Source organism: Myxine glutinosa, chromosome 1 (assembly GCF_964187855.1).
Source record: "Myxine glutinosa chromosome 1, kmMyxGlut1.1, whole genome shotgun sequence".
Classification (NCBI taxonomy): domain Eukaryota; kingdom Metazoa; phylum Chordata; class Myxini; order Myxiniformes; family Myxinidae; genus Myxine; species Myxine glutinosa.
Window position 1 is genome coordinate 446,402,109 of NC_136261.1, and position 24,357 is coordinate 446,426,465.

Sequence of the window (24,357 nt, forward strand, 5' to 3'; positions counted from 1 at the left end):
ACCCCTATAAAAAATTAACTCACTCCCACAATATCCCTCACTCCCACAAAATTTCAATACCCTAAGCCTAACCCCTATAAAAAAATTAACTCACTCCCACAATATCCCTCTCACTCCCACACAATTTCAATACCATAACCCTAACCCCTATAAAAAAAATAATAAACTCACTCCCACAATATCCCTCTCACTCCCACACAATTTCAATACCATAACCCTAACCCCTATAAAAAAACAAGTACAAAAAGTTTTAATTAAAACAAAAGCCGCGTCGATGTTACACAATGCCTAGATGCAGCTGTGCCTATAACGTCGATGTTATAGGCACAGGACATTCCTATTGATTCGATTACTTGATGTTATTTTTGTGCAAAGTGAAAATATATCTCGGCAATTTCCCGTGTGTGGCGACGAATTTTAAATATATCTCGGCATTTTCCCGTCTGTTATTTCAGGCGGTGTATGACTGACCATGCCGCGATTAAAAAATATATATATCTCGGCAATTTCCCGTGTGTGGCAACACGTGAACGAAGCTATGCTCCTCTCTCCACATTATTGTGACGACGTATAAATTAAATATTTCATCGTGACGATTGTCATCAAATGGACGAATTTTTAATATATCTCGGCATTTTCCCGTCTGTTATTTCAGGCGGTGTATGACTGACCATGCCGTGATTGTAAAAAAATATATCTCGGCAATTTCTCGTGTGTAGCGACACGTGAACGAAGCTATGCTCCTCTCTCCACATTATTGTGACGACGTATAAATTAAATATTTCATCGTGACGATTGTCATCAAATGGACGAATTTTTAATATATCTCGGCATTTTCCCGTCTGTTATTTCGGGCGGTGTATGACTGACCATGCCGTGATTGTAAAAAATATATATCTCAATGGACTTGAAGTTACAGGCCTTTGAGAATTCATTTCGTTCTATAAAGGGCAACTTTCATCAGATTTTCTTCCCGTTTTTTTTCAACCGAGTCTAAAACTATGTTAGCGACTGTGAAAAATGAAATGATATATCGAATTTGATTTGAAATAAAACTGTGTGAGAGAGGAAGACACCACGGGCCTACAAAACAGGCCTCAAAGCTATGCGAGTTAATAAAATGGTGGATATTTGTTTATATGAAGCCTCTCCCAAAATGGGTGGAGCTATGGTTCCCAGAATGGGTGGAGCTTTGAGGTTTTGTCTTCTCTGCAAGAACAAGAAGAACAAGAAGAAGAAGAACAAGAAGAACAACAACAGCAGAGGGCACTCTATTAGCAGCGTCTGTGACGCGGCTAATTAACTCACTCCCACAATATCCCTCTCACTCCCACAATATCCCTCTCACTCCCACACAATTTCAATACCATAACCCTAACCCCAATAAAAAAAATAAACTCACTCCCACAATATCCCTCTCACTCACACACAATTTCAATACCCTAACCCTAACCCCTATAAAAAAACATAAACTCACTCCCACAATATCCCTCTCACTCCCACACAATTTCAATACCCTAACCCGAACCCCTATAAAAAAAACATAAACTCACTCCCACAATATCCCTCTCACTCCCACACAATTTCAATACCCTAACTCTAACCCCTATAAAAAAACATAAACTCACTCCCACAATATCCCTCTCACTCCCACACAATTTCAATACCATAACCCCAACCCCCATAAAAAAGTTAACTCACTCCCACAATATCCCTCTCACCCCCACAATATCCCTAACTTATTGTGAGTAGTGTATGAAGATGTAGCTACTTATGTGGAAGTGACGTCGTATAATGAAAGCAGATCACACAAAAAGGGGGAAAATATTATAGCACAACAAAGGCGAGGCACTTGGGTGGGAGGAGGGGAGAGGGATGGGCTGCTTCGTTGAAGTGAAGAGAGAGGGTTGACATACGTACTTTTTAGCTTACCTGTAACAAAGTTCAGGTGAGCTTATGCGATAGCGCGTCGTCGTCCATCAGTCTGTAAACACTTGCAACTTCTTCGCCAAAACCGCTGATGGGATTTTGACCAAATTTGGCACAAATGATATTTGTTATGTTGTGACTAAAGTTTGTTGACGACAATAAAAAAGGGGTCAGGGGGTCTACGTGGAGCCAGATTTCCCCCAAAAATAGGTATTTCGTTTTTCCCCTGAAACGACAAACACTATTTCGATTAAACTTCACCCACATCCTTCAACACCCGTGATGTACAAATGATTGTTCACTGCATTACAAAAGGAGGTATGTGGGAGTGGACCCAAAATAAGTATGTTTTTGTTTGTTTGAAGTCTATTGATTATGTCAGTATGATTCTACCTGCTGCCCTGTCATCTAGCAACCATTGAAACTGGTTTAAAATACCCTGAGTCAGTGCAGTATACTGGTTATTCGACCAGGTGAGCGCCAGGTGTGTTGCCCATATTTTTACTCTTTAAATGAAGGAACTAAATGAAATAGACTCAATCTGATGAGGGAGCAGGGGTGTTCCAACCATTACGAAGCTGCTTGGACAGCGCTCGCCAAGCAGCTCAAGCACTCATGCAAGCTTTATTGTGCAGAAACCGACCTGTTCTGACGCAGGGCATACTCAAGTTGAGAGGACCAAATGGTGGAATTAAGACCCCAAGCGAAGTGACCTGAACGCAGGCTGACCAAAGATAAGCCTGTTAGTGTAAATTATCTTTAAAACACACAAACACACAGTTTTCATTCATGCAATCCCTTGGAGGTGGAGTAGTATGTATGCAAAGTTTGAGGGTGCTACGTTTCATGGTTTTGGAGTTATGGAGGAGACGGGCACACATACACACACACACACACAAACACACACACACAAACACCTTTTTATTAGTATAGATATATGATTCCACAATGTTTGTTGATGTAAGATGTTTACGTGAGAGATTGGGAAATATCTTACAAATTCCTTCAGGATTGTAAATTTTATCTGGGATGAACGAGCAATTTATACCGGATTATGTTACAGAACGAATCAGGATTTGTCAAGAAAGATGTTGTTCTGATTACATCGTTGGTGAAAGAGGGAGGATGAGAGAAAGAGGGGAATGGGGTAGAGGGGGAGAGAGGAAGTGGGATGGGGTAATGGGGGAAAGAGAGGTGGATGGGGTAGTGGGGAAGAGAGAGAGGGGGGTGGGGTAGTGGGGGGGAGAGAGGGGGAGAGAGGGGAATGGGGTGGTGGGGAAGAGAGAGAGAGGGGGATGGGGGTAGTGTGTGAAGAGAGAGAGGGGATGGGGTAGTGTGTGAAGAGAGAGAGGTGGATGAGGTAGTGGGGAAGAGAGAGGTGGATGGGGTAGTGGGGGGGAGAGAGGGGGGAGAGGTGAATGGGGTAGTGGAGGAGAGAGAGAGGGGAATGGGGTAGTGGGGAGAGAGAGAGGAGGATGGGGTAGTGGGGAAGTGAGAAAGGGGAATGGGGAAGAGAGAGAGGAGGATGGGGGTAGCGGGGAAGAGAGAGAGGGGATGGGGTAGTGTGTGAAGAGAGAGAGGGGATGGGGTAGTGTGTGAAGAGAGAGAGGTGGATGGGGTAGTGGGGAAGAGAGAGGTGGATGGGGTAGTGGGGAAGAGAGAGGTGGATGGGGTAGTGGGGGGGAGAGAGGGGGAGAGGTGAATGGGGTAGTGGAGGAGAGAGAGGGGGAGAGAGGGGAATGGGGTCGTGGGGAGAGAGAGAGGAGGATGGGGTAGTGGGGAAGGGAGAAAGGGGAATGGGGGTAGCGGGGAAGAGAGAGAGGGGATGGGGTAGTGTGTGAAGAGAGAGAGGGGATGGGGTAGTGTGTGAAGAGAGAGAGGTGGATTGGGTAGTGGGGAAGAGAGAGGTGGATGGGGTAGTGGGGGGGAGAGAGGGGGAGAGAGGGGAATGGGGTGGTGGGGAAGAGAGAGAGAGAGAGAGGGGGATGGGGGTAGTGTGTGAAGAGAGAGAGGGGATGGGGTAGTGTGTGAAGAGAGAGAGGTGGATGGGGTAGTGGGGAAGAGAGAGGTGGATGGGGTAGTGGGGGGAAGAGAGGGGGAGAGAGGGGAATGGGGTGGTGGGGAAGAGAGAGAGAGGGGGATGGGGGTAGTGAGGAAGAGAGAGAGGGGATGGGGGTAGTGGGGAAGAGAGTGGTGGATGGGGTAGTGGGGGGGGAGAGAGGGGGAGAGAGGGGAATGGGGTGGTGGGGAAGAGAGAGAGAGGGGGATGGGGGTAGTGAGGAAGAGAGAGAGGGGATGGGGTAGTGGGGAAGAGAAAGAGGTGGATGGGGTAGTGGGGAAGAGAGAGAGGGGATGGGGTAGTGGGGAAGAGAGAGGAGGATGGGGTAGTGGGGGAGAGAGAGGGGGAGAAAAGGGAATGGGGTAGTGGGGAAGAGAGAGAGGAGGATGGGGTAGTGGGGAAGAGAGAGAGGTGGATGGGGCAGTGGGGAAGAAAGAGGGGGAGAGCGAGGGGGATGGGGAAGTGGGGGAGAGAGATGGGGGGAGAGAGGAGGGATGGGGTATTGGCGAAGATAGAGGGGTGGAGAGAGGGGGATGGGTAATGGGGGAGAGAGAGGGGAATGGGGTAGTGGGGAAGAGAGAGAGAGAGGGGGATGGGGTAGTGGGGAAGATAGAGAGGGGATGGGGTAGTGGGGAAGAGAGAGAGGGGATGGGGAAGTGGGGGACAGAGAGGAAGGATGGGGTAATGGCGAAGATAGAGGGGTGGAGAGAGGGGGATGGGTAATGGGGGAGAGAGAGGGGAATGGGGTAGTGGGGAAGAGAGAGAGAGGGGGATGGGGTAGTGGGGAAGATAGAGAGGGGATGGGGTAGTGGGGAAGAGAGAGAGGGGATGGGGTAGTGGGGAAGAGAGAGGTGGATGGGGTAGTGGGGTAGAGAGAGGGGGAGAGAGGGGAATGGGGTAGTGGGGAAGAGAGAGAGGAGGATGGGGTAGTGGGGAAGAGAGAGAGGTGGATTGGGCAGTGGGGAAGAAAGAGGGGGAGAGCGAGGGGGATGGGGAAGTGGGGGAGAGAGATGGGGGGAGAGAGGAGGGATGGGGTAATGGCGAAGATAGAGGGGAGGAGAGAGGAGGATGGGGTAGTGGGGGAGAGGGATTGGGAGAGAGAGAGGTGGAGAGAGAGTGAGGGGATGGGATAGTGGGGGGAGATGGAGGGAGAGAGAGAGGGAGGAGGAGAGAGAGGAAAGGGAAGAGAGATGGAGGGAGAAAGAAAGGAAGGAGGAGAGAGAGGGAAGGGGATGGGGGATGCAGGAGAAGGGAGGACAGGATGGGGATTAAGAAAGGCCTTTAATCAGCAAACACAAGTTTGGACTATCCCCTCTTCCTGGTTGGACATCGTTCAATTAAACAAACCTTGGGTTTTGTGACACTTGACAAGAGGGAAAATCGAGTTGGAAAATAAATAAGTGGAATAGAGTGAAGGAAAATATGAACAGGGAAATAAAACAGAAGAAAAAGGAAAGAATGAAAAGGAGAAAATATGGAATTTTAAATGATCTGTAAATGGAAGGAAGAAGAAGAACCCCCTCCCCATTCCCCTTCACTTACAAAGTTTTCTCAAGTTGTTCTGATCCAGCTCGACCTTCCCCGGATGCTCCAACGATCCTTCTGTGGAAATGATTAAAGATTAACAAAAATTACAAGATGTGAAATTTTCTTGTTTTTGTGTTTATGAAGATTTATTTGATCTTTTAACCAAAAATCTAAATATAACAAACATGGGGGAAGAGACATGGAACCTCCATTTTGTATTAAATAAATTATAATTTTCATCGATTCATGAAGGAAATTTCCCAACATTGTCCTTACACTTCCCTCTCATGTAGTAAAATTGAGTGATCGCTCATTCGCTTTCTCCACAAGATAGAATGAATCTTTCCTTCTTCACTGGAATTAAACATCATATGATTCCAGGAACATGTGAATGATTTTAGGGACATGTGAATGATTCAAGAAACATGCGAATTAGTCAAGGTGCATGTGAATTATTCGATGTGCATGTAATTGATTCAAGGTACATGTGAATTATTCAAGGTACATGTGAATGATTCAATATGCATGTGAATGATTTTAGGGACATGTGAATGATTCAAGGTACATGTGAATTATTCAAGGTACATGTGAATTATTCAAGGTACATGTGAATGATTCAATATGCATGTGAATGATTTTAGGGACATGTGAATGATTCAAGGTACATGTGAATTATTCAAGGTACATGTGAATTATTCAAGGTACATGTGAATGATTCAATATGCATGTGAATGATTTTAGGGACATGTGAATGATTCAAGGTACATGTGAATTATTCAAGGTACATGTGAATGATTCAATATGCATGTGAATGATTTTAGAAACATGTGAATGATTTATGTTGATGTGATATCGTTCTTGGTGAAATTAATCTGTTGATCGCTCCGTGATAGGTCAGTGCACCTGTGAAAAAATTAGATTTAAAAATCCCTTTACCAACTCAGTATTTTTAGCTCACCTGAACTTTAGTACGGTGAGCTTATGCGATCGAGCCTTGTACATAGGTAAGTGAGTGAGGGAGTGAGGGAGTGCGGGAGTGCTTGGGTCTGCAAACATTTCAGTCATTATAGCTTGAACCAAACACTAAGTTTTGGACATGAGCTTCATATCTGATGCTTCATGAAGGTGAATTAATCACATCAAAATCTGCGCTCAATAAGGGGAACTACAGGGGTTTTGACCCCCCCCCGCCCCCCCCCCCCCAAAATAGGTATTTGCTCTCTTCTCCGAAACTACACACACAATTTTGAAAAACATGATCACAACCTTCATCACCCATGTACCAAAGTTTGTTCGCAGCATTAAACATATCATAGTCTGAGAGGGTCTGTGGGGGGATGAGCGACTGTTGCTCCTGATCCAGGTGAGCTTCAGGACCCGCGGTCCCATTTTATTTCGTAAGTTTCCCTGGATTGACCCAATGGTTGATCGATCCAAAATGGAAATGACTGAATTATTTTGTCCAGCCTTTCATAATGTTCATTGATCAGTTGTTTTCATCATAAGAATGAATAAATTATTTGAAGATGAAAGTGAGAACAACTCCTTCACCTGACGTGTTTCCACATGACGCATCACTTTGTAATAAGTGTGTTTTATGTGCAACACCTGGAAATATTAACCAAAGTTTCTGCTTCGTTTGTGATGTTGCGTGAACACTTCACTGAAATTCATATTAACAACTTTTACACAAAAATTCTCCACTTTTACAAACTTTTAGAATTACAGTTTATGAGAAGAATAAAACAATGAATGAATGAATGATCACTAACATCGACTTGGATGTTATGTTTTGCACAAACACCAAGTTCATGTCCTGATTCTTCACAATCTCAACTAATGACCTCATTTACCTGTAAAATGTTTGTTTTCGGCACAAAAGAAGATTTCTCTCCCACACGGGCCGGTCCCCCTACAATCCCGGATTACAACTTTGTGGACTTCATCTTACTATAATTCACCAAATGTCCGTCCGTCTGTCTATCTGTCCGTCTGTCTGTCTGTTCGAAGGTACCGTAAAAACTACTGAACCGATCTCATCGATATTTTGGGTGGGTAATCCTGGGGTCTCCAGGAGTAAATATAGGCTATTTAATTTTCCTAATTTCTGCTTTAGTCTCCAGCATTCTCAGGTTTGGACTCCCGCATAACATTCGCGTTCGCATAACGTTCATTTTTCTCATTGTGACGATGTTGTTTTCCCAAGTGCCGATGTTTCGGTGACCTCAGACAAAGACCTTTTATAAGGACACGGGTGACTGATTTAATGGGTGACTGGCTGATATAACACTGACTGACACAATTCTCCCTGCTTGAGAGAATTCCAACCCATTTCAACTGAAGGAAACACGTATCGGGAGTACATACGACATAGCGATTGTGAACACGATTAGTTTAATCTCCACATGAGAGAATTCCACATCGCTATTTGGGCGGTGAATACACGAACAGATCACTGTCTCCATCGATCTTGCCAAGGCTGTAACAGCTATCGGCTCAAAATCCTTTTAACTGTTGATTTGGAAGTTTTTACAATGAAAGAAACACGTATCGGGAGTACGAACTGCACGCGTCTTCAGTATCAAGCTTAAATCTGTCAAGGTGGATCTGAAGAGCGGAATGCTTGGAGAAGTGGTGGGCTACTTCGGCATGGAGGAGGATCAGAAACGTGGACTCCCACACTGCCACATCTGCTGATACTTGCTGATACTTGCTGATACTAATCCTGCTGATACTTGCTCCCGCATGACGTTATTTTCCCGGGTGCCGCACAAACGGCTGCACCGATCGAGATTTAACGGATGTTTATATAAATCGTTTAAAAGAAAAAAAGCCTTCAATTTCTGATATTTAGGCTTTTTATTTGGGCCTCCCAATTGAAGCCCCGCCCGTAGGGCTGGTACCGTTGCTGGTGTTATGAATTTAACAATTGATGAAAAAGGATTTAAATACTGTTAGTCTTGTATTTCTGGTTCATAATGTTTTTTGATTATAACAAAATTAACTAGAACGGCACCTGGTAGAGCACATACCTCCACCAGGCTGAACAATTTATGTTTTGTATCCACTGAAAGACCGGATCTGGATCCAGACCTGAATCAAAGTCGAATCAGCTTGTTATTGTCAACCCAACCAACTCATTCACCAAGTTTTGTCATAACTCATTCACAACTTTTGGAAATATCGTGGTATGCAGTATATCGTTTTTGGCCCCAACTCTCAATAATGTGGAATCAGTTAAAAATTCTCTGTTCCAGATCTGGATTCAGATCTTCACTAAATCGTATGAATTCGGCCTTGTCATACACCCAACATATCCGCAAAATTCCGTCCGAATCCATCCACAACTTTTTGAGATGTCCTGCTCACAGACAAACAAGACAGAGACAGTCAAATACACACAGTGGTGAAAACATAACCTCCATCCACCTTCAGAAGGAGAGGGAATACGTGGAATGTGAGGAAGTTATTTCCTTGAAATGTCTATTTGGGGAGTAGAACATATTTTAGTTCCTCATTGGCTTCATCACCGATTACCAATCACAATCACAATCACATTTCCCATCACCAAATACTTTGATTTCCTGAATTCATGCTAGAATTCCAACCTGTAGGAGAGGATAAAATTAAAACGAGATTTTAGGTGGGCCAAACAGCAAAACCAAATCAAAATGGCCTCCAAATTAAGCTACAGACTCCATCGTTCTCCAGTGTGTTCTCCACCGTTCAAAATCATTACTTGAAAAACTTGAGAGTTCATAGAACATGATACTCCATGCAGTGGTCAAGTCTTTACTTTGAGGCACTGCCTCCTTGGCCTCGCCCCAACCACAGTAAAGCACCACCAGCAATGAGAAAAGCTCTCCAGCAAGAGATGGAGGAAACCACCCACCATTAGCAATGATCCAAAGATGGAGGTCGTTCTCCATGTCGTCGGTCTCCTGCATGAATAAATCGAGTCCATTTGTGCTGGTGCAGCCAAGTCTGCATACAGTGTGACACCGAACAGGAAGAAGGCGACCACTCGGCCCGGCCTCAGTTGATACCTTCAATGAAACGGCTTGGTCAGCACGTTCACCAGGCAGCCCCGAGGTGCAGCCGGGCTCTCCATCCCCAATGCTTAACCACTAATAACCACGATCCAGCTCCACGAACACCGCCAATAACCACCATTCAGCTCCACGAACACCGGCAATAACCACCATCCAGCTCCAGGAACACCACCAATAACCACCATCCAGCTCCATAAACACCAAGGGTGTGTTCAGTTACCAAGTTTCTTGAAGTGCACTCACCAAGTGGTTTCAGCACGCAAGCAAGCACTTCATTCAAAACCGTTGGTAAGGAACAGCTGGCTCGGCAAACGTTAGCTAGCTGCTTGGTAACTGAACACACCAAGTGCAGCCATGTTGTGACGTCATGCATGTGCGCGGGGTCACGACCAAAATAAATCTCTTGGTAGATGTCGACATATATCATGGTTCTTGGAGGTATTATGAAGGTGATTTGTGTTATCGTGTTCAAGTATATAATTAATTCAATTTGAGTAAAGATTTAAAGGTGTATAAATAAATTGATTCCAGGTTTTACCACCGTTTTACCCAGTGTCTATTACATCACCCTATCGAACACATTACATTAGGTCTTCTTCCCTGTTGCTTGTGTGATTTATAACATCCTTAAAAACAGCAGGTTTCCTGTTTGGAATGATTTTCACTTTTGTTTCACTGCCAGACAGGTGGACAGAATAAAAATATTACCTTGCTCTACTCTGCGCATGTGTGATTGGCACAAATTCAAAACGAAAGTACCTGCAATACTAAAGACTGGTCTTCCGATTTATGTTCAAAATATCACATTAAATTTAAATAAGTAGTTCCTCGATAATAAACTGATGATGATAAACTGATGAGATAGACGAACGGACATTAAGAAATTCCCCAACCCTACTTTTCACTTTACGTGTGCGGGGTAATTAAAAATACTTGCAACCAACACGGTTTTGTCCATAGCACAATGGAGTAAAGCTCTACCCCATGGACTTGCACCTCCACTTCACACCTGTCTCTCCTGGAATAGTTGGAATCTAAAACTATCAATATTATTGTTACGTTTTTGGGGGTAGGTATGAAATATCATAGAGGAGGTAGAACCGTATAGATTAGCTTGGACCGCGTGTGAGTACGAAGACATTTTGTTTTACCAAAGTAGAAAACAAACTGAGCTAAAGAGTGTTTATGTGTGACCACACGGAGGGTGGTATTGTGTTAGTTAGATAGGGCTTAAGGATAATTCCCAGTATGTAATTGCCTCCTGTGGTTTTCCCTTATGTTTTTACATTCACTCAGCCAGCCGTGCAAACGAGCGGTCCATTAAACCACAACAACCGACATAATGCCGACAGAGACAAGGACATTACGATCGGTAAATAAACCCCACCTGCAAACGATTGTAATAGGCAGCCAAACCCGCCCACAAATCAAGCAAGGAAAAAGGCCACACCCCAAAGTGCATGATTGGTTGATCATGACCATGGAGCGATTGAGCGGAACTCGGGGATTGGTCAGGGGGACGCCATCGGGAGACTTTGAGAATGGAGGAAGAAGAAACAGTCTCTCTCTCTGTCTCTCTAACTGGCTTGGTGGTGGACGGTCACATTTTGGCTCATGTGGCTCATGTGGGTTGTGAGGAAAGCCATCGGAGCTTTTGTTGGAACCCTTTGTCTCTGGCTTGGCGGCTCCTGTCTCGGGTGGATTGTGAGGAGAACTTTGTGGAGCTGCATTGCATTTCGGAGGAAGACAAGAGTGGAACGCTCCCGGCCGCATGGATTGCCTCACGTTTGTGGTGCAGTGAAGTGGAGCTTCGTGCCCTCTTGGCATGAGCGGTTTCGTGCCGCATGTGCTGCCGACGTCATTCGAAGAGACCCCTTTGGAGACAGATAAGGCTTTAAAAGCTGGCTTTAAAAACATTTGTTTTTCTTTATCATTCCCCTGTTTGTATTTGTGTCAGCATGGAGGGTCCCTCAAAGTAGCGGATATTTCTTTCACTTCACTTTTCATTTTTATCGTATTACATTTACTTTCATTAAATCATTATCATGGTACTTTCATTTGTTGTATTGTTGATTTTCCTTGTCTTGTTTCTGTGTTCGAGGAATAAACCCCGTGTGGATCCATCTGAGGTAAGCACCCCTAGGTTCCTTCGCCCGCACACGACTGACTAATCGCCAATTTTCGGCTTATTCGCCTCGGAGTTAAAGCAAACTTTTCGGCTATCTGCCACCCGTGATCTTAATCACCGGTGACATGACATTATTCTAATTTCACATGACAAGACCAAAGAACAAGACCTGCTGCTCTCACGTTGCAGATGTTGCTAGACCCTCTGATATTTCCCATTTTTTCCTTTATTGATCCCTCTGCTCTCTTCGATCTCCGACCATCTCTAATATATCGAGGATGAATCCCTTCTTACAGTAATTCCTTCTAATCAAACTCCGAAAATCTCTACTTACTGCAAATATCTGATATTTTATCCAATTTGTGGAACTGCTTTCTGGAGACTATTCAATCCAAATTTTCCTTACAGGAACTTCAAGTTCGTCTTACACCAACATATCGTGACATCTCCCATCACTACCTGTAAATATTTCTGCCCTTGTGAACCCTACCTCTCCCTAGCCCGGTGCTTTCAGGTGAGGATATTTCCTCCCATCCCATCTTTAGTTTTCTCCTTTCATTGGTTGCCTTGCTTGCTGCATCCACCTGTTGTGTACACCTGTTTCCCCACTGAAACCATGTTGGCATTTCCCCCCTGTAACCTCACTCTTCCTGAGCCATGATTTGGCACACAAAAAACATTATCATTTGCTCCTTTCTAGAATTTTCTCTTCCTGTTTCCCTTCCATATTTGTGCCACGTTTTGTGTTCCCTTATTATTTTTTGGATGAAATGTCCAGTTTGTGTCACTCACTCTGTATCTTCTCCAGGAACTTCTTATTGAGCGTGATGAGCCCATCCAAGTTCTTCTCCTCCATCGAGAAGTCAATAACTGGGAGCAGTGTCCTCTTCACGGATTTTAAGTCTGACATGGTCTCGAGCCTTGGAATAAAAAGGAAAAACATCAGTTTTAGAAATTATTGGAGGAAAGAATATTGTTAAAATAATACATTTTTACATATCAAAACTAGTGATCTGAAAGAATGCTAAATAATTAAAAATAGAAAATAGAGTGAATTTTTATATGGATTTGTATTTTTATTCAAAAGTGCAGATTCTAGAGGAGCCTAATCAATGAGTATAAAGTAAACAGGTAGAAAAAAAACGATGAGCAGGATGGAAAGAGAGTGTCGGTGAGAGTTGGAGAGATTGAGGTGTGCTTTGGGGAAAGAATAAATCAATGATGAATGACATGATTGGAAGATGATATGAAGACCACAAAGCAAGCAATGCAACAGACATGGTGAGTCAGTTGGTCCTGGACTCAGCTTTATGACAGGAGATGGACAGAAGAAAGGACAAGTTCAGAAGTGATGGGATAGAAAACCGTCTGTCTGCAGAGACAAGAGCTGGGTGAGAATAATCCAACGATATGTTTGTGGTGGACATGAGGAAACACCATTCTCAGAAGTAACGTTTGCTCCTGTTGACCTGTTAGTGTTCCCATCAGAGCTCCTCGGACAAGCTGCAGATAATCCAGGTTCAAATGCTATCCCCTTGTATCCCACGTCGTTGTCCATCAATCTCCTTGTAATTCATGAATCCAGGATCAAATGTTATACAGCATGTCTTTGTCCATTGTCCATCAATCGCTTTATAATTCATGTTGATGTACACAATCTACTAAAGCATTTGCCCATTTTCCTGTACTGTTAGACATTGTATCGTGTTCTGTGCATGGATAAAACTTGCATACCTGTGATACCATATGTAAGAAATTGTTTATTTTCTCTGACTCTGTAATGTTTGTTGGGTGAGGTGTTAATTGTGAAAGTTGATGAGAGTGGAAAGATAACAAGCATTCTTGGGGGAAATGTCAGGAGCCCAGAAAAGGCTCCTTTATATGGTATGTGCCATGTGGCAAACTCTAGAAAAGAAGGGGCATTCAATAAAATCTCATGTGCATGCTGGACTACCCTTGTGTTCTTAGGAGGAACCAAGGTATTTCCTGAGAAAAGTTCATATGAAGGGGTGCCCTACATCTGGCAAATAAAATACATTTACCTCTTCATGCAGCTGTGTGAATCAAATTGGCGCTGCATTATATGTCAAGATACATATTATTATATATTGTTGCGGTTCTCTCGCCGGCCTTCTTCCCCACTACCAAGGGGGGATAAATCCCCTTGTCTTTACTGGCCTTGGCGGAACCGGGGCTTGCAACGTCCCTTCCGGACAGCACCAAATAGGGTGTTGGGACCAAATTCTCGCTCGTACCTAAGTACTCGTGCTGTCCTGGAAGCGAGGAGACAGGCTCCACACGAATCACGTGAGGTTGGAATACGCCGAGCGGTTTGTGTACACGTGCTCCCCGCAGGCTTAATTAATGGACCCGATTCAAGCGGTTCTATTCGTGCCACGCTTAGTCAATGGAGAAATCACGAAGACGATCGCATAAGGAAGAAAGGAATAACAGATGGGTTTAATTATTATCACACGTATATGAAGAGTTCAGGCGCAAAAACCGATAAACGCCAATTTTGATGAAACTGAACTATGTTTACCGAAGTATATGTTTCAATACCTCCGTTTCAGTAGGCAAATCATTTTCTCCCAAAACCCGATCGCATCCACGTATTTTAAGATACAGCCCATGTCATTTTGATGGGTTTCACCTGGAATGCACAGCAGAAAATCTTGATTTTCTCATTTCAGCAAAAATGGATATATCTGTTTTTGCATCTGAACTCTTCATATACAGTTCCAGGATGAAGAGACACAGAGCAAGCTTAGACAGTCTTACTTAATCCCTGGGACAACGGGCCCATCTCACTCACACCCACACGGGGTATTGCAGATGAGCAGGTGTTCCCCAACATGCCGCGGTGGTCATCCAGGATTGGCCCCGTCCAGCTCTCCACGGTCCCGGCATGTCCCGCGAAGATGGAGGTAGGCGAAGGCAGGAACTCGTAGCGTGTCACTCGAACAAAAGGATAATATCAGGGCGAACGGTGGAGGGAGACTTTTATGGTAAAGGGTGAAACGGCTTTGATGGCAAAGGGGCGGTTACTCGGCCTCATTCTCTCGCTTGGCCGAAATGTGCAAGTTCGTTATAAACGCGCCTGGCTGCGCCCGCGTCTATTCAATGACCAATTCCTCTTCTTCGATGCCTTGGCGTTGGTTAGCACGCGTTCTCATGAGTTCTCTCCTCAAGTCCTTAATGAGGGCTTTCTCATGCAACTCGTTCACAACCCAAGCACCTCTGCGAGTCCTATGCCGTCCCTCTGCAAGTCCTATGCAGTCCCTCTGTGAGTCCTTCTGCGCTAGTCCTGTCGAGGGCTTTCGTGGAGCGGGCTTTATAGATACGCCCCTCGAACCCTCTGGAACTCACCAGACTCTCCTCACCACGCCCCCTCACGCCACGCCGCTGCCACCACCCTCGAGCTCTGATTGGCTGCTTGTGCTTACTGTCAGCTCCTGATGCCTCGACGCCGCCCCCACCTTCTGAGGCCTACCTCGTGTTAACTCGACTAATGAACAACCAAAGGGGTAACGGAATGGATTGCGCCCACAGAGGTAGAATGGTTTGCAGAACTAGGGCCTATTCTCCTGTCTTTACACAACGAAGAACTAAGAGAGGAAATGGCCTATTCTTACACATACTAAGAAATAACTATACTACAAATGGGCCTACATGTTGCTGGTGTGACTGACTATGGGGGGAAAACCTTTACTTTACCATTTATTGCCTCACTGTACATATCTCAAAACTGCAACAATATCAATATTCACATTACGTTGAATTTCACCGGGCAACGACGGGTACTTCAACTTGTGTTTTATATTTTGAACACCAGAACACAAATCCCCTTGTTGGTGCTTCCAAAAACCTACAGTTTGGCAGTATTTGGACAAACCGAACCGAAACCGAACCGGACCGAATTTATCTTGCGTATTAGCGGGTGTGACTATTATGGGGTTCATCTTGGGGAAGGGAAAAACTAAACTGAATGTTGAACATTTTTTGGATGTTGGGGACAAAAAATGACAATTAATGAGGGAGGAAAGTGGTCATTGATACAGTAGAGGGAATTATGGGTAATCTTAGGATACAAATTTGATTCATGGCATTGCTCGTTTCGTGTAAGATTAAGTTTTATGAGCAAGGGGGAAGATGTGTGAGAGTTGCGTAAGGGTGTGGGCTCACCAAGTGTGTGAAAGGTGTGTTTTGGGTTTAATTTTGGGTTTTGGGTTTTGGGTTTCACCCCAAATCCACTTTTTTGAAATACCAACTTCTGTCCTGGAAGTCCTTGGTGTCCTTGTGTTTTATACTTCTCTCACCCCCCCACACCCCCCCCCCCTTCCTATGCCTCCTCCCCCCAAGCCCTCTCCCTCCCACACATCTCCCTGCTCTTAAATGTTATGTTTGTGTGCTTCCCCTTCTCTCCCCATGGCTTCTCTCCCCATGCCATCTTGTCTTCCGCTCCCTCTTTTTATATATTTTGTTTGTCTGGTTGATTTGTTTCTGAAATAAATGTTAGCTCTTTCACGAGCCTCGATTCAGTATACAAAAAAAAAAAAAAAACGCAAATTTCCTCGATAATGACCAATCAAATTTGCCACTCACGCTTTCAGCATTGGAAAATATCGAGATTCAGACACAAATAGATTGTGCTCAGAAACGCAAACCAAGAGTTGAAAAGACCCTTCCATGTCCTTTTTCTAAAAACAGTGTGGGGTGAGGAGTTCCATTAATTCTCTTTTGAAATAATTTGGAAGGGAATAAGAAATAATTAGAAGGAGTTTTTTTTTGTTTTGTTTTTGTATACAAGATTGAGGCTCGTGAAAGAGCTAATATTAATCACACAAAAAAAAATCAAACAGACACACAAAGTATATAATAAGGGGACAAGATGGGGAGAGATGGGGAAGCACACAAACACAACATTTCAGAGCAGGGACATCAGGAGATCTGTGGGAGGGAGAGGGCTTGGGGGGAGGAGGCATGGGAAGGGGTTTTTCGTGAGGTGGGAAGGGGGGGGGGAGTGGTTGGGAGAAGTATAAAACACAAGGACACTGCAATAACTTCCAGGAAAGAAGTTGGTATTTCAAAAAAGTGGATCTGGGGTGAATTAGCGGGGGTAGAAAAGATCAAGGTTTTGGATGGGGAAAGATAAGAGATGGTGGTGAACAGCTGTTTTAAAGACCTGGAGGGAGGAGTGGGATTGAAGGGAGTGAGGGAGTTTGTTCCAGATGCAGGAGAAAAGAGGAATGAAGGAGTGAAGGTGAGCAGAGAGTCTTGATTTTGGTAGTTTAACCATAAGCGGGTTGCTGGCAGATCTTGTGCGACCTGTCGGAATATTTAGTGGACAGAGCCCAGAGAGAGATATGGGGGAGCAAGGCCGGAGAGGAGTCGGTAGAAGACAGAAAGACCACCAACCTGCCTGCGGTGAGTAAGTGAAAGGCCCTCAGAGTTAGCTTCTTCGCGGTAGTTGGAGAAGAAGGTGAGCAGAGATCATGGATGGACATGGAGAGAAGAAGGTGAGCAGAGATCACAGATGGACATGGAGAGAAGAAGCTATAAGACCAGGTGGAACACGATAAATTAGCAGAACAGAATATTCATGGATGTTCGAGACTTCGAGTGTCAATAAACATAGTAGATCTCGACAATTTAGAAATGAATAGTTTACAGTGATGAGGATGGGAGAGAACGAAGACAAGGTGAGAAAGGATTGAACTAAACAAGCTAAACACAAATGAGACTCAATGAGGATTAAATAAACATATGAAAGTTTTTGTCCAATTAATAACACAAATGAACTTTATAATGACCTCCTCCCTTAGTCAGCCCAAAACTGTTCATTTATAGACCAGAAATGGGGAATGAAATCAAGGGAGGAAAATAATCAAGTTCACGAGGAAATACTGAGTAACCCGAATAAGAAACATCTTGTTCACCCCGTGTGTCCTTCCCTCACCGGCATTCTTTCCCTAAACTTTCATTCTTTCCCTCACCCTCAATCTTTCCCTCACCCTCAATCTTTCCCTACCCCTCATCCTTTCCCTCACCCTCAATCTTTCAATCACCCTCATTCTTTCCCTAACCCTCAATCTTTCCCTCACCCTCAATCTTTCCCTCACCCTCAATCTTTCCGTACCCCTCATCCTTTTCCTCATCCTCAATCTTTCCCTCACCCTCAATATTTCACTAACCCTCATTCTGTCCCTCACCCTCATTTCTCAAAGTCTCCCTCGATTTTGGCTTGGTTTATCATTTATTAAATATCTTCAAATGGTTAAAACATGATTGGGTCAAAAAACATCAGGATGTGCTGATAACGTGTCAGATAGCAAAGCAGTCTCACCTTTTTAGCAGGTCCTTGGTACCCTGAAAAGAAAGAAAACAAAGAATGAGATCAAGATATTTGAATGAATGAATGTTTGTTTTTATTTATTAAATACTAGAGAGTTCACAGAACACGATACCCCATGCAGTGTTCAATAACGTGCCTCAATTTCAATAAAACTATTATTTTAAAGATCGTCATTAAAAATATCCAGGGGTTTAGTGTTACTGAAGCAATCTTGTACATCAACCTTTTACACTGAATATAAGTACATGGGTTTATTCCCGAACCCATAACGAATAAACGAACACAACAAATGAAAAATGCCACAATAATGATTTAATAAAAATAAATGCAAGATGAAATAAGTGTTGAAGTAAACGAATTGCAATTCCTACATTGCAGATCCTCCATCAGACACAAATACGAACACACAGGGGAATTATAAAGTAAAATAAATATTCTTTTTTAAAAACATCCAAAATTAACGTTCTCTGCAACTGTTGGCCCGATTGGCACTAGATTTTCAACAAGTGATTGGCTAGACCTGTAAAAGTTTTTCTGCCAATTATGACATCATAGGTCACGTGGTATGGGCACCATATTGGAAAAACACCTTCAACTTTGCCCCTCTATATCTCAGAAACGGCTCAATGGAAAAAAATGGAGCCATGGCTCATTCGAAAGAACTCTGCATTGGGACTAAAAAATATGTTTATTTAGGTTATTTAAAATGCTAACATTATTAAGTTAGAATTTGACAAATTTAACCCTTGATGCCACGCATATGATATTTTCGTGCGTGACGCAAGTGAAAAAAATTCAGAATCCAAAAAATTTCAACGTCATAGGTCACATGGTTTGGCCAATATATTGTTTCTCATGAAAAACACTAAAAACCCTTTTTCTCCAAAACGGCTGAACAGATCGAGCCCAATCTTTGCATGCATGATCGCATACCCATGAAGACACAATGTTCAGCGACCTTGACATCATAGGTCACATGGTTTAGGAGTTATGACGTTTTGAAGCATAAACCTTAAAACCTATTTTCTCCCTATTTTTTGAAGATATCGAGTGGAAACTTTACACATATGTTCCCCATGTCGGGAAGCTCAAATGGTCTTTTGAAATTTGTGTCAAGTCACATGGTTTGACAGCAATATATGATTGAATGAAAATCTTTAAAACCTTCTATCTCTTGAACTGCTCCATTGGTTGACCTGAAATGTTCATGTAATGTATCTGTCATCAAGAGTAATCAATGTTGAAAACTTCAACATGATTGCTTGTATGGTCTGGAAGCCAGAAGTTGTTATTATTGGAAGAAGAAGAAACTCTAGAATTCTTCCTCTCAGGCCATGTGAATGATTGTGACACTGCTATTTTTCAGATTTATTTCCTTTAAAAATCATTTCCTCTGCAGTTGTTGGACCGATTAACAGGAATTTTTTTAACCATAGGAATGCCTCGGCCTGTAAAATATTTTAATGGCAATTATGACGTCATAGGTCATGTGGTATGGGTGCCATCTTGGAAAAAACGAAAAACCTTGCACCTCGATATCTTCAAAAGTGCTGTGTAGAAAAGATTGAGACATGGCTCATTGTAAAAAAAACTCTCCATGCATAATAAAGTATGTGAATGATGATGTCATGGGTGTGTGGAAGTGTACATTTATGAAGCAAGCAATTTCTATGAGCCACAACCTACTTTCCTAGTCTGCCAGTTTTTTGTGGTTTCCATGCAAAATTTGGGATTTTCCAGAGTTGGCAAGTTATCTCCGACACTCTGACCAAATGCGTTCTGCATTCCATGCTTTCCATGCAAAATTTGGGATTTTCTACAGTTGGCAAGTTATCTCCGACACTCTGACCAAATTCGTCTGCATTCCATGCTTCCCATGCAAAATTTGGGATTTCCTACAGTTGGCAAGTTATCTCCGACACTCTGACCAAGTTCGTTTGCTCGAGAAAAGTAAATTCTTAGTGGAGGCAATGGTGGACCACATATTGTCATGGCAAAATCATTTTTATGACTGAGGGTAATATGATTACATATGGGATGTTCTTTTGAAATAATATAATGTTGGATTTAGTATGTCTCATTGAAGTTCCATGAGTTTTATAAGTAAGATATTGTTTTTCCTTAGTATGGCTGACAGCTGACATCACAATGTCTGAGTAAATTAGTATTCAGAACTGTCCATTGTTGGTGAAAGCTAATTACTATTGGTGCTTGCTTGCCAAATGCACTCGGTAAACAAGCTTTCTTTGTGACTGTGAATAATCGACTTAGTACGAATGCAAATACTTGGTAATTATTTTGCAGAGTCGAACAATGGGAGTGGATGAATCGCTCTTCGCTGACCGTTGTTAAGATGGGCTCAGCACACGCTTTTTTCGTTTTCACTTGTAGTTTATTTAATAGATAGTTTTATGAAATTGTCAGCGTTCTCAGGAAAATCTTTCAAAAGAATGATATAATTTAACACTGAATCAAAATAGCTTATTAGTATTTGATAAAGGTTAGTCTAAAATATAGAAATCCTATAAAAAAAAAATCCATGTAGGCTAGCTCTCTCTGGCTCTCTGATATGGGTTCATACCTCTTACTTATGAGGAAAGGATGAGTTTGCAGATTGTAAAAGGATGTGGTTGTCATAGCTACTGAGTGACCATTTTGATTAAATAAGGACTTTCCTATTTAATACCTGTTTGTATATTTTCGAAATATTAAATCATAAATGTCCCTGCAATGGCATTATAAAACGTCGCTGCAACGTTTATGCATCGTTATGATTGATAGTGTCTTGGTGCCGAAGAGTCTGAAGCAGCACATTCTTCTCATTAAAGGATTTGTAAATGCAGAGCTGCTCCCAGCGGGGAGCACTACCATCTCAAGATTTCACTCGACCAATAACATTGTATCCCCCGATCCTTGCTCCCTCCCACCTGAACTTTGCCCAACCAATCCTATTGCTCTCCTCCCCTCTCTTCGCTCCTCCCCCCTCCACTTGCTCCTCCCACTTGAAAATGTATAAAAATCAGAATGGATGTTCAAATAGCCAGGATACTTCACTTGGCTGGTCGATTCTGTATGTTTATACTGTATGTTAACTGTATTTTATGCATGCTGGTGTTTGGTATGACATTTCTTTGTACTGTCGCAGGATTTCACTTGGGACCTTCTGTGATGTTGACTGTATACCGTGCATGCTACTGTATCTCTATGATGTTTCCTTTGATGTACATTTCTACTGTACCAGGATTTCACTTGGGACCTTCTGTGAATCTTGCAATGTAATTTTGTGAATTGTAATATGCTCTCCTTGGTTTGATAAAGGTTATTGTTTTCTTGCTGTGTATTTCTTTGAAGACAGAAAGTGTTGTCCTCCTCGGGAATTAAAATTTGTGACTCTCTCTTCTGACAAGTTTATGGACATTGAATTTTTGGTTCATCTATTACATACTACTGTAGGAAAATATCCCTAACAATATGGCGACCATGACAGGATGCTAACTCTAAGACGACCTGGAAAACAAAGACTTGAGCACAAAGCTGTACTCTCCTCTTCCGCTTGGTCGCTTGGTAACGCATCTAACGAACTGATTACAGATTTTGATTCCCGAGTATTATGGTCACAGGGTGGTGTATTGTGTTAACTATTTTGTATCATCTGTCTGTCTGTTCTTGCATAAATTTGCAGTGAGGTGTGTTATTTGGTTGGTTATTTGGTTGTTGTTATTTGGTTGGTCAGGTTATTTGGTTGGTGGGTATACCAGACAGTTGATCATGTGAAATACCCCAGGAGTGTTTTGTCAATGTGGTTTTGTTGCCACTAGATTTGTCAGGTTAAACACGGATGTCCGCATGTAGCGGTGGTTCTGAACAGTCACTCACTCTTCTGCAGAAAAAAGTGGTGATAATGTTGCATGTGTTTGGTCAAAATTAGATTTTGACAGGTTAAACACGGGTGTCGGCATCGTAGCGGTGGTTCCAACTGTCTTCACTCACTTAAGCAGTGGTGAACAGTTGTTCATGGTTGTGTGCATGCTTTGAAGTATCAAGAGTGCCCTGTATTTTGTCATGAGCTCAAGTGGTTGTGTGCATGCCTTGAAGTATCAAGAGTGCCCTGTATTTTGTCATGAGCTCAGGTGATTGTGTGCATGCCTTGAAGTATCAAGAGTGAGTTTTGGTGTGTGGCAGTGTGTGCTTTGCAATGGTGTGTCAGAGATATGGGTGAAAATATTGTGTTTGCAGGTGTGCGTGACATTTGGTCAAGTAGACAGGTGCACCTGTTAAAATTAGGCTGCTTGAACCTTGGATGTGAATGTAAAATGCTTTGTTGGTGTTTTACAGACAGGCTGACAACTAACATTCACTCGAATGGTGGTTGAAGCGGACCTTCATATTGTTACGGACACTGCTTAAGATGTTATGATGGGCCGAGCGGAATGGCCGCCGTGTTCGCACAGTTTACCCGATTACCCCCAACTCACCCGATTCCACTCGAACGTTGGCCGAATCGCGCTACGCTAAATCAATGATGGAAAGGACACAACGGCTGGGATAAATGAAACGACACAAGGGGTACAGTTCTCAAGACCTCCGGAGGAGGATATAATTGGTGGTGGAGAAAAGGGGTAGATTACAAGGTAAGAGGTAAAGCACAGAAGAGATAGGCACTTAGACACAATCTTATCTATCCCAGACAGACCACAGACAAACGGAACAAGACTGACTTACACAGGGATTGATGGCAGGGAAGGACAGGCAGTCGATAGCACAAGGTGCACCTTGGCTCAGGGGCAGAATCAAACACGGTCCGGTCCAGAGATGCGGGGAGGTATTGCAGCGCTCGGAGGTGGCGTCCTTCTCTCTCCAAGCTGAGGGCGCATCTGACGTCACCTCCCTCTTCCTGCGCATGCTCAGCGGGGAGTGACACGCCCTCGGCTCGTTGGCTCCGCCCCAGATGGGATCGGTCCGCCGCTTCTATTGGGTGCGGGGGGTTACCGGGCTCCGCCCTTGACGAGGAGCTGACAGCGAGCCCCTACTTGGTAACCCCGTCGAGCACATGCTCGATGGCGGCTCGTTGGAAAGGCATGGTGCCCTCCCAACACCCCCCACCAACCAAGCCGGAGTGAGGGCGCACACTCCCCGCGCCGCCGCCGCTGTTGTTGTTGTTGCTGTTGCTGTTGTTGTTGCTGTACCATGAGGAAGAGCTGCGGGGAGGTATTGGGAGGTCCTAAACTTCCTAACGGTGCCATACAATCACATTCTGGTGCAACGAAGAGTCACAATTAATGGAAACGAGTCCTTAACTGACATAGACTAAGAATAACTAGCAAGATGTCCTATAGTTGTCTACGTGAGATGCGGTGGACCTGGATGCGACATTTAATGGGGGAAATAGGGGAAGGTCGGGTCTACAGAGTGTTGTTTACAGAAAATGGGACTAGGGAATGGGGAATTGGGGATAGTTGGGAAGTACTGAGGAAATAGGGGAATATTTACAAGCGGATATGGATGGATGCCAATCCCATATCCGCAACAATATGAATGAATGTATTTATGACAAAAGGATGCAAATGAGTGATATCACTGACAGAAATGGGTGAGTATTTTTGATCTGGCAGACATTCTGAGTGACGATTCAGAGATGTTTCATGATCAATGTTAAAGATGCAAGCCTTTTCTGTGTGATTTGCAAGGGGACCTTTTGTTCGATATCAATATCTAGGATTATTGCATGACAAATGATGGGAATTTAATGAACAGGCTAAAAATTGCGTTCATAATTTGTGAAATGGGAGAGATATGATGTTGTTCTTGTAAATTCCTGCATGTTTTATGTGCCTTGAAGGAACGGGTGGATTCAACAATGCAGGTCCAGGCTCAGGAAAACAGATTTGGTTGGTATATATATATTTTTGGTACATATGCAGGTCCAGGCTCAAGAAAACCGATTTGGTTGGTACATATATTTTTATTGAAAGGTGAAAAGTATATATATATATATATATATATATATAATAAATTTGAAAAAAATACATAAAATAAAACATTTAGATATGAAAGATTTGTCTGCCATTAAGCTTCAAAATATAAAAATTGATCTGCTTGGTGTTAATTTAAGGGCTGTTCCGATTATCTTTGTTGAGCACCAAAATCTGTCTACCAAATTTTGTCCATGTCCATCACTAATCTTTTGAGACATGCTTCACGTTTAATGAAAGACAATAATTAAGCGCTTTGTGGAAAGGCAATGGCAAACCACCCAATGTCGTACATTATATTTTCAGCATGATCGTGGATTTGAGGATGCAAGTAA

At 43.3% G+C, this 24,357-nt stretch overlaps 2 protein-coding genes across 11 annotated transcripts in view; both read right to left on the reverse strand.

The window, feature by feature from the left end:
• The window catches only part of LOC137418556 (E3 ubiquitin/ISG15 ligase TRIM25-like), a 1,139,870-nt gene that overhangs the window by 819,965 nt on the left and 295,548 nt on the right, over nucleotides 1-24,357 (reverse strand). The window lies entirely within an intron of this gene.
• Nucleotides 1-24,357, reverse strand: part of LOC137418945 (E3 ubiquitin-protein ligase TRIM65-like) — a 185,105-nt gene that overhangs the window by 10,267 nt on the left and 150,481 nt on the right. For 3 of the 10 annotated variants that reach the window (XM_078770834.1, XM_078770836.1, XM_078770837.1), the window contains exons 5-8: nucleotides 18,042-18,064; nucleotides 12,488-12,615; nucleotides 5,531-5,590; nucleotides 2,573-2,653 (exon numbers count right to left, since the gene is read on the reverse strand). In XM_078770834.1, coding sequence (XP_078626960.1) covers nucleotides 2,573-2,653; nucleotides 5,531-5,590; nucleotides 12,488-12,615; nucleotides 18,042-18,064 — 292 coding nt within the window. The other 7 variants (XM_078770835.1, XM_078770839.1, XR_013621990.1 and 4 more) reach the window with 6 other exon arrangements.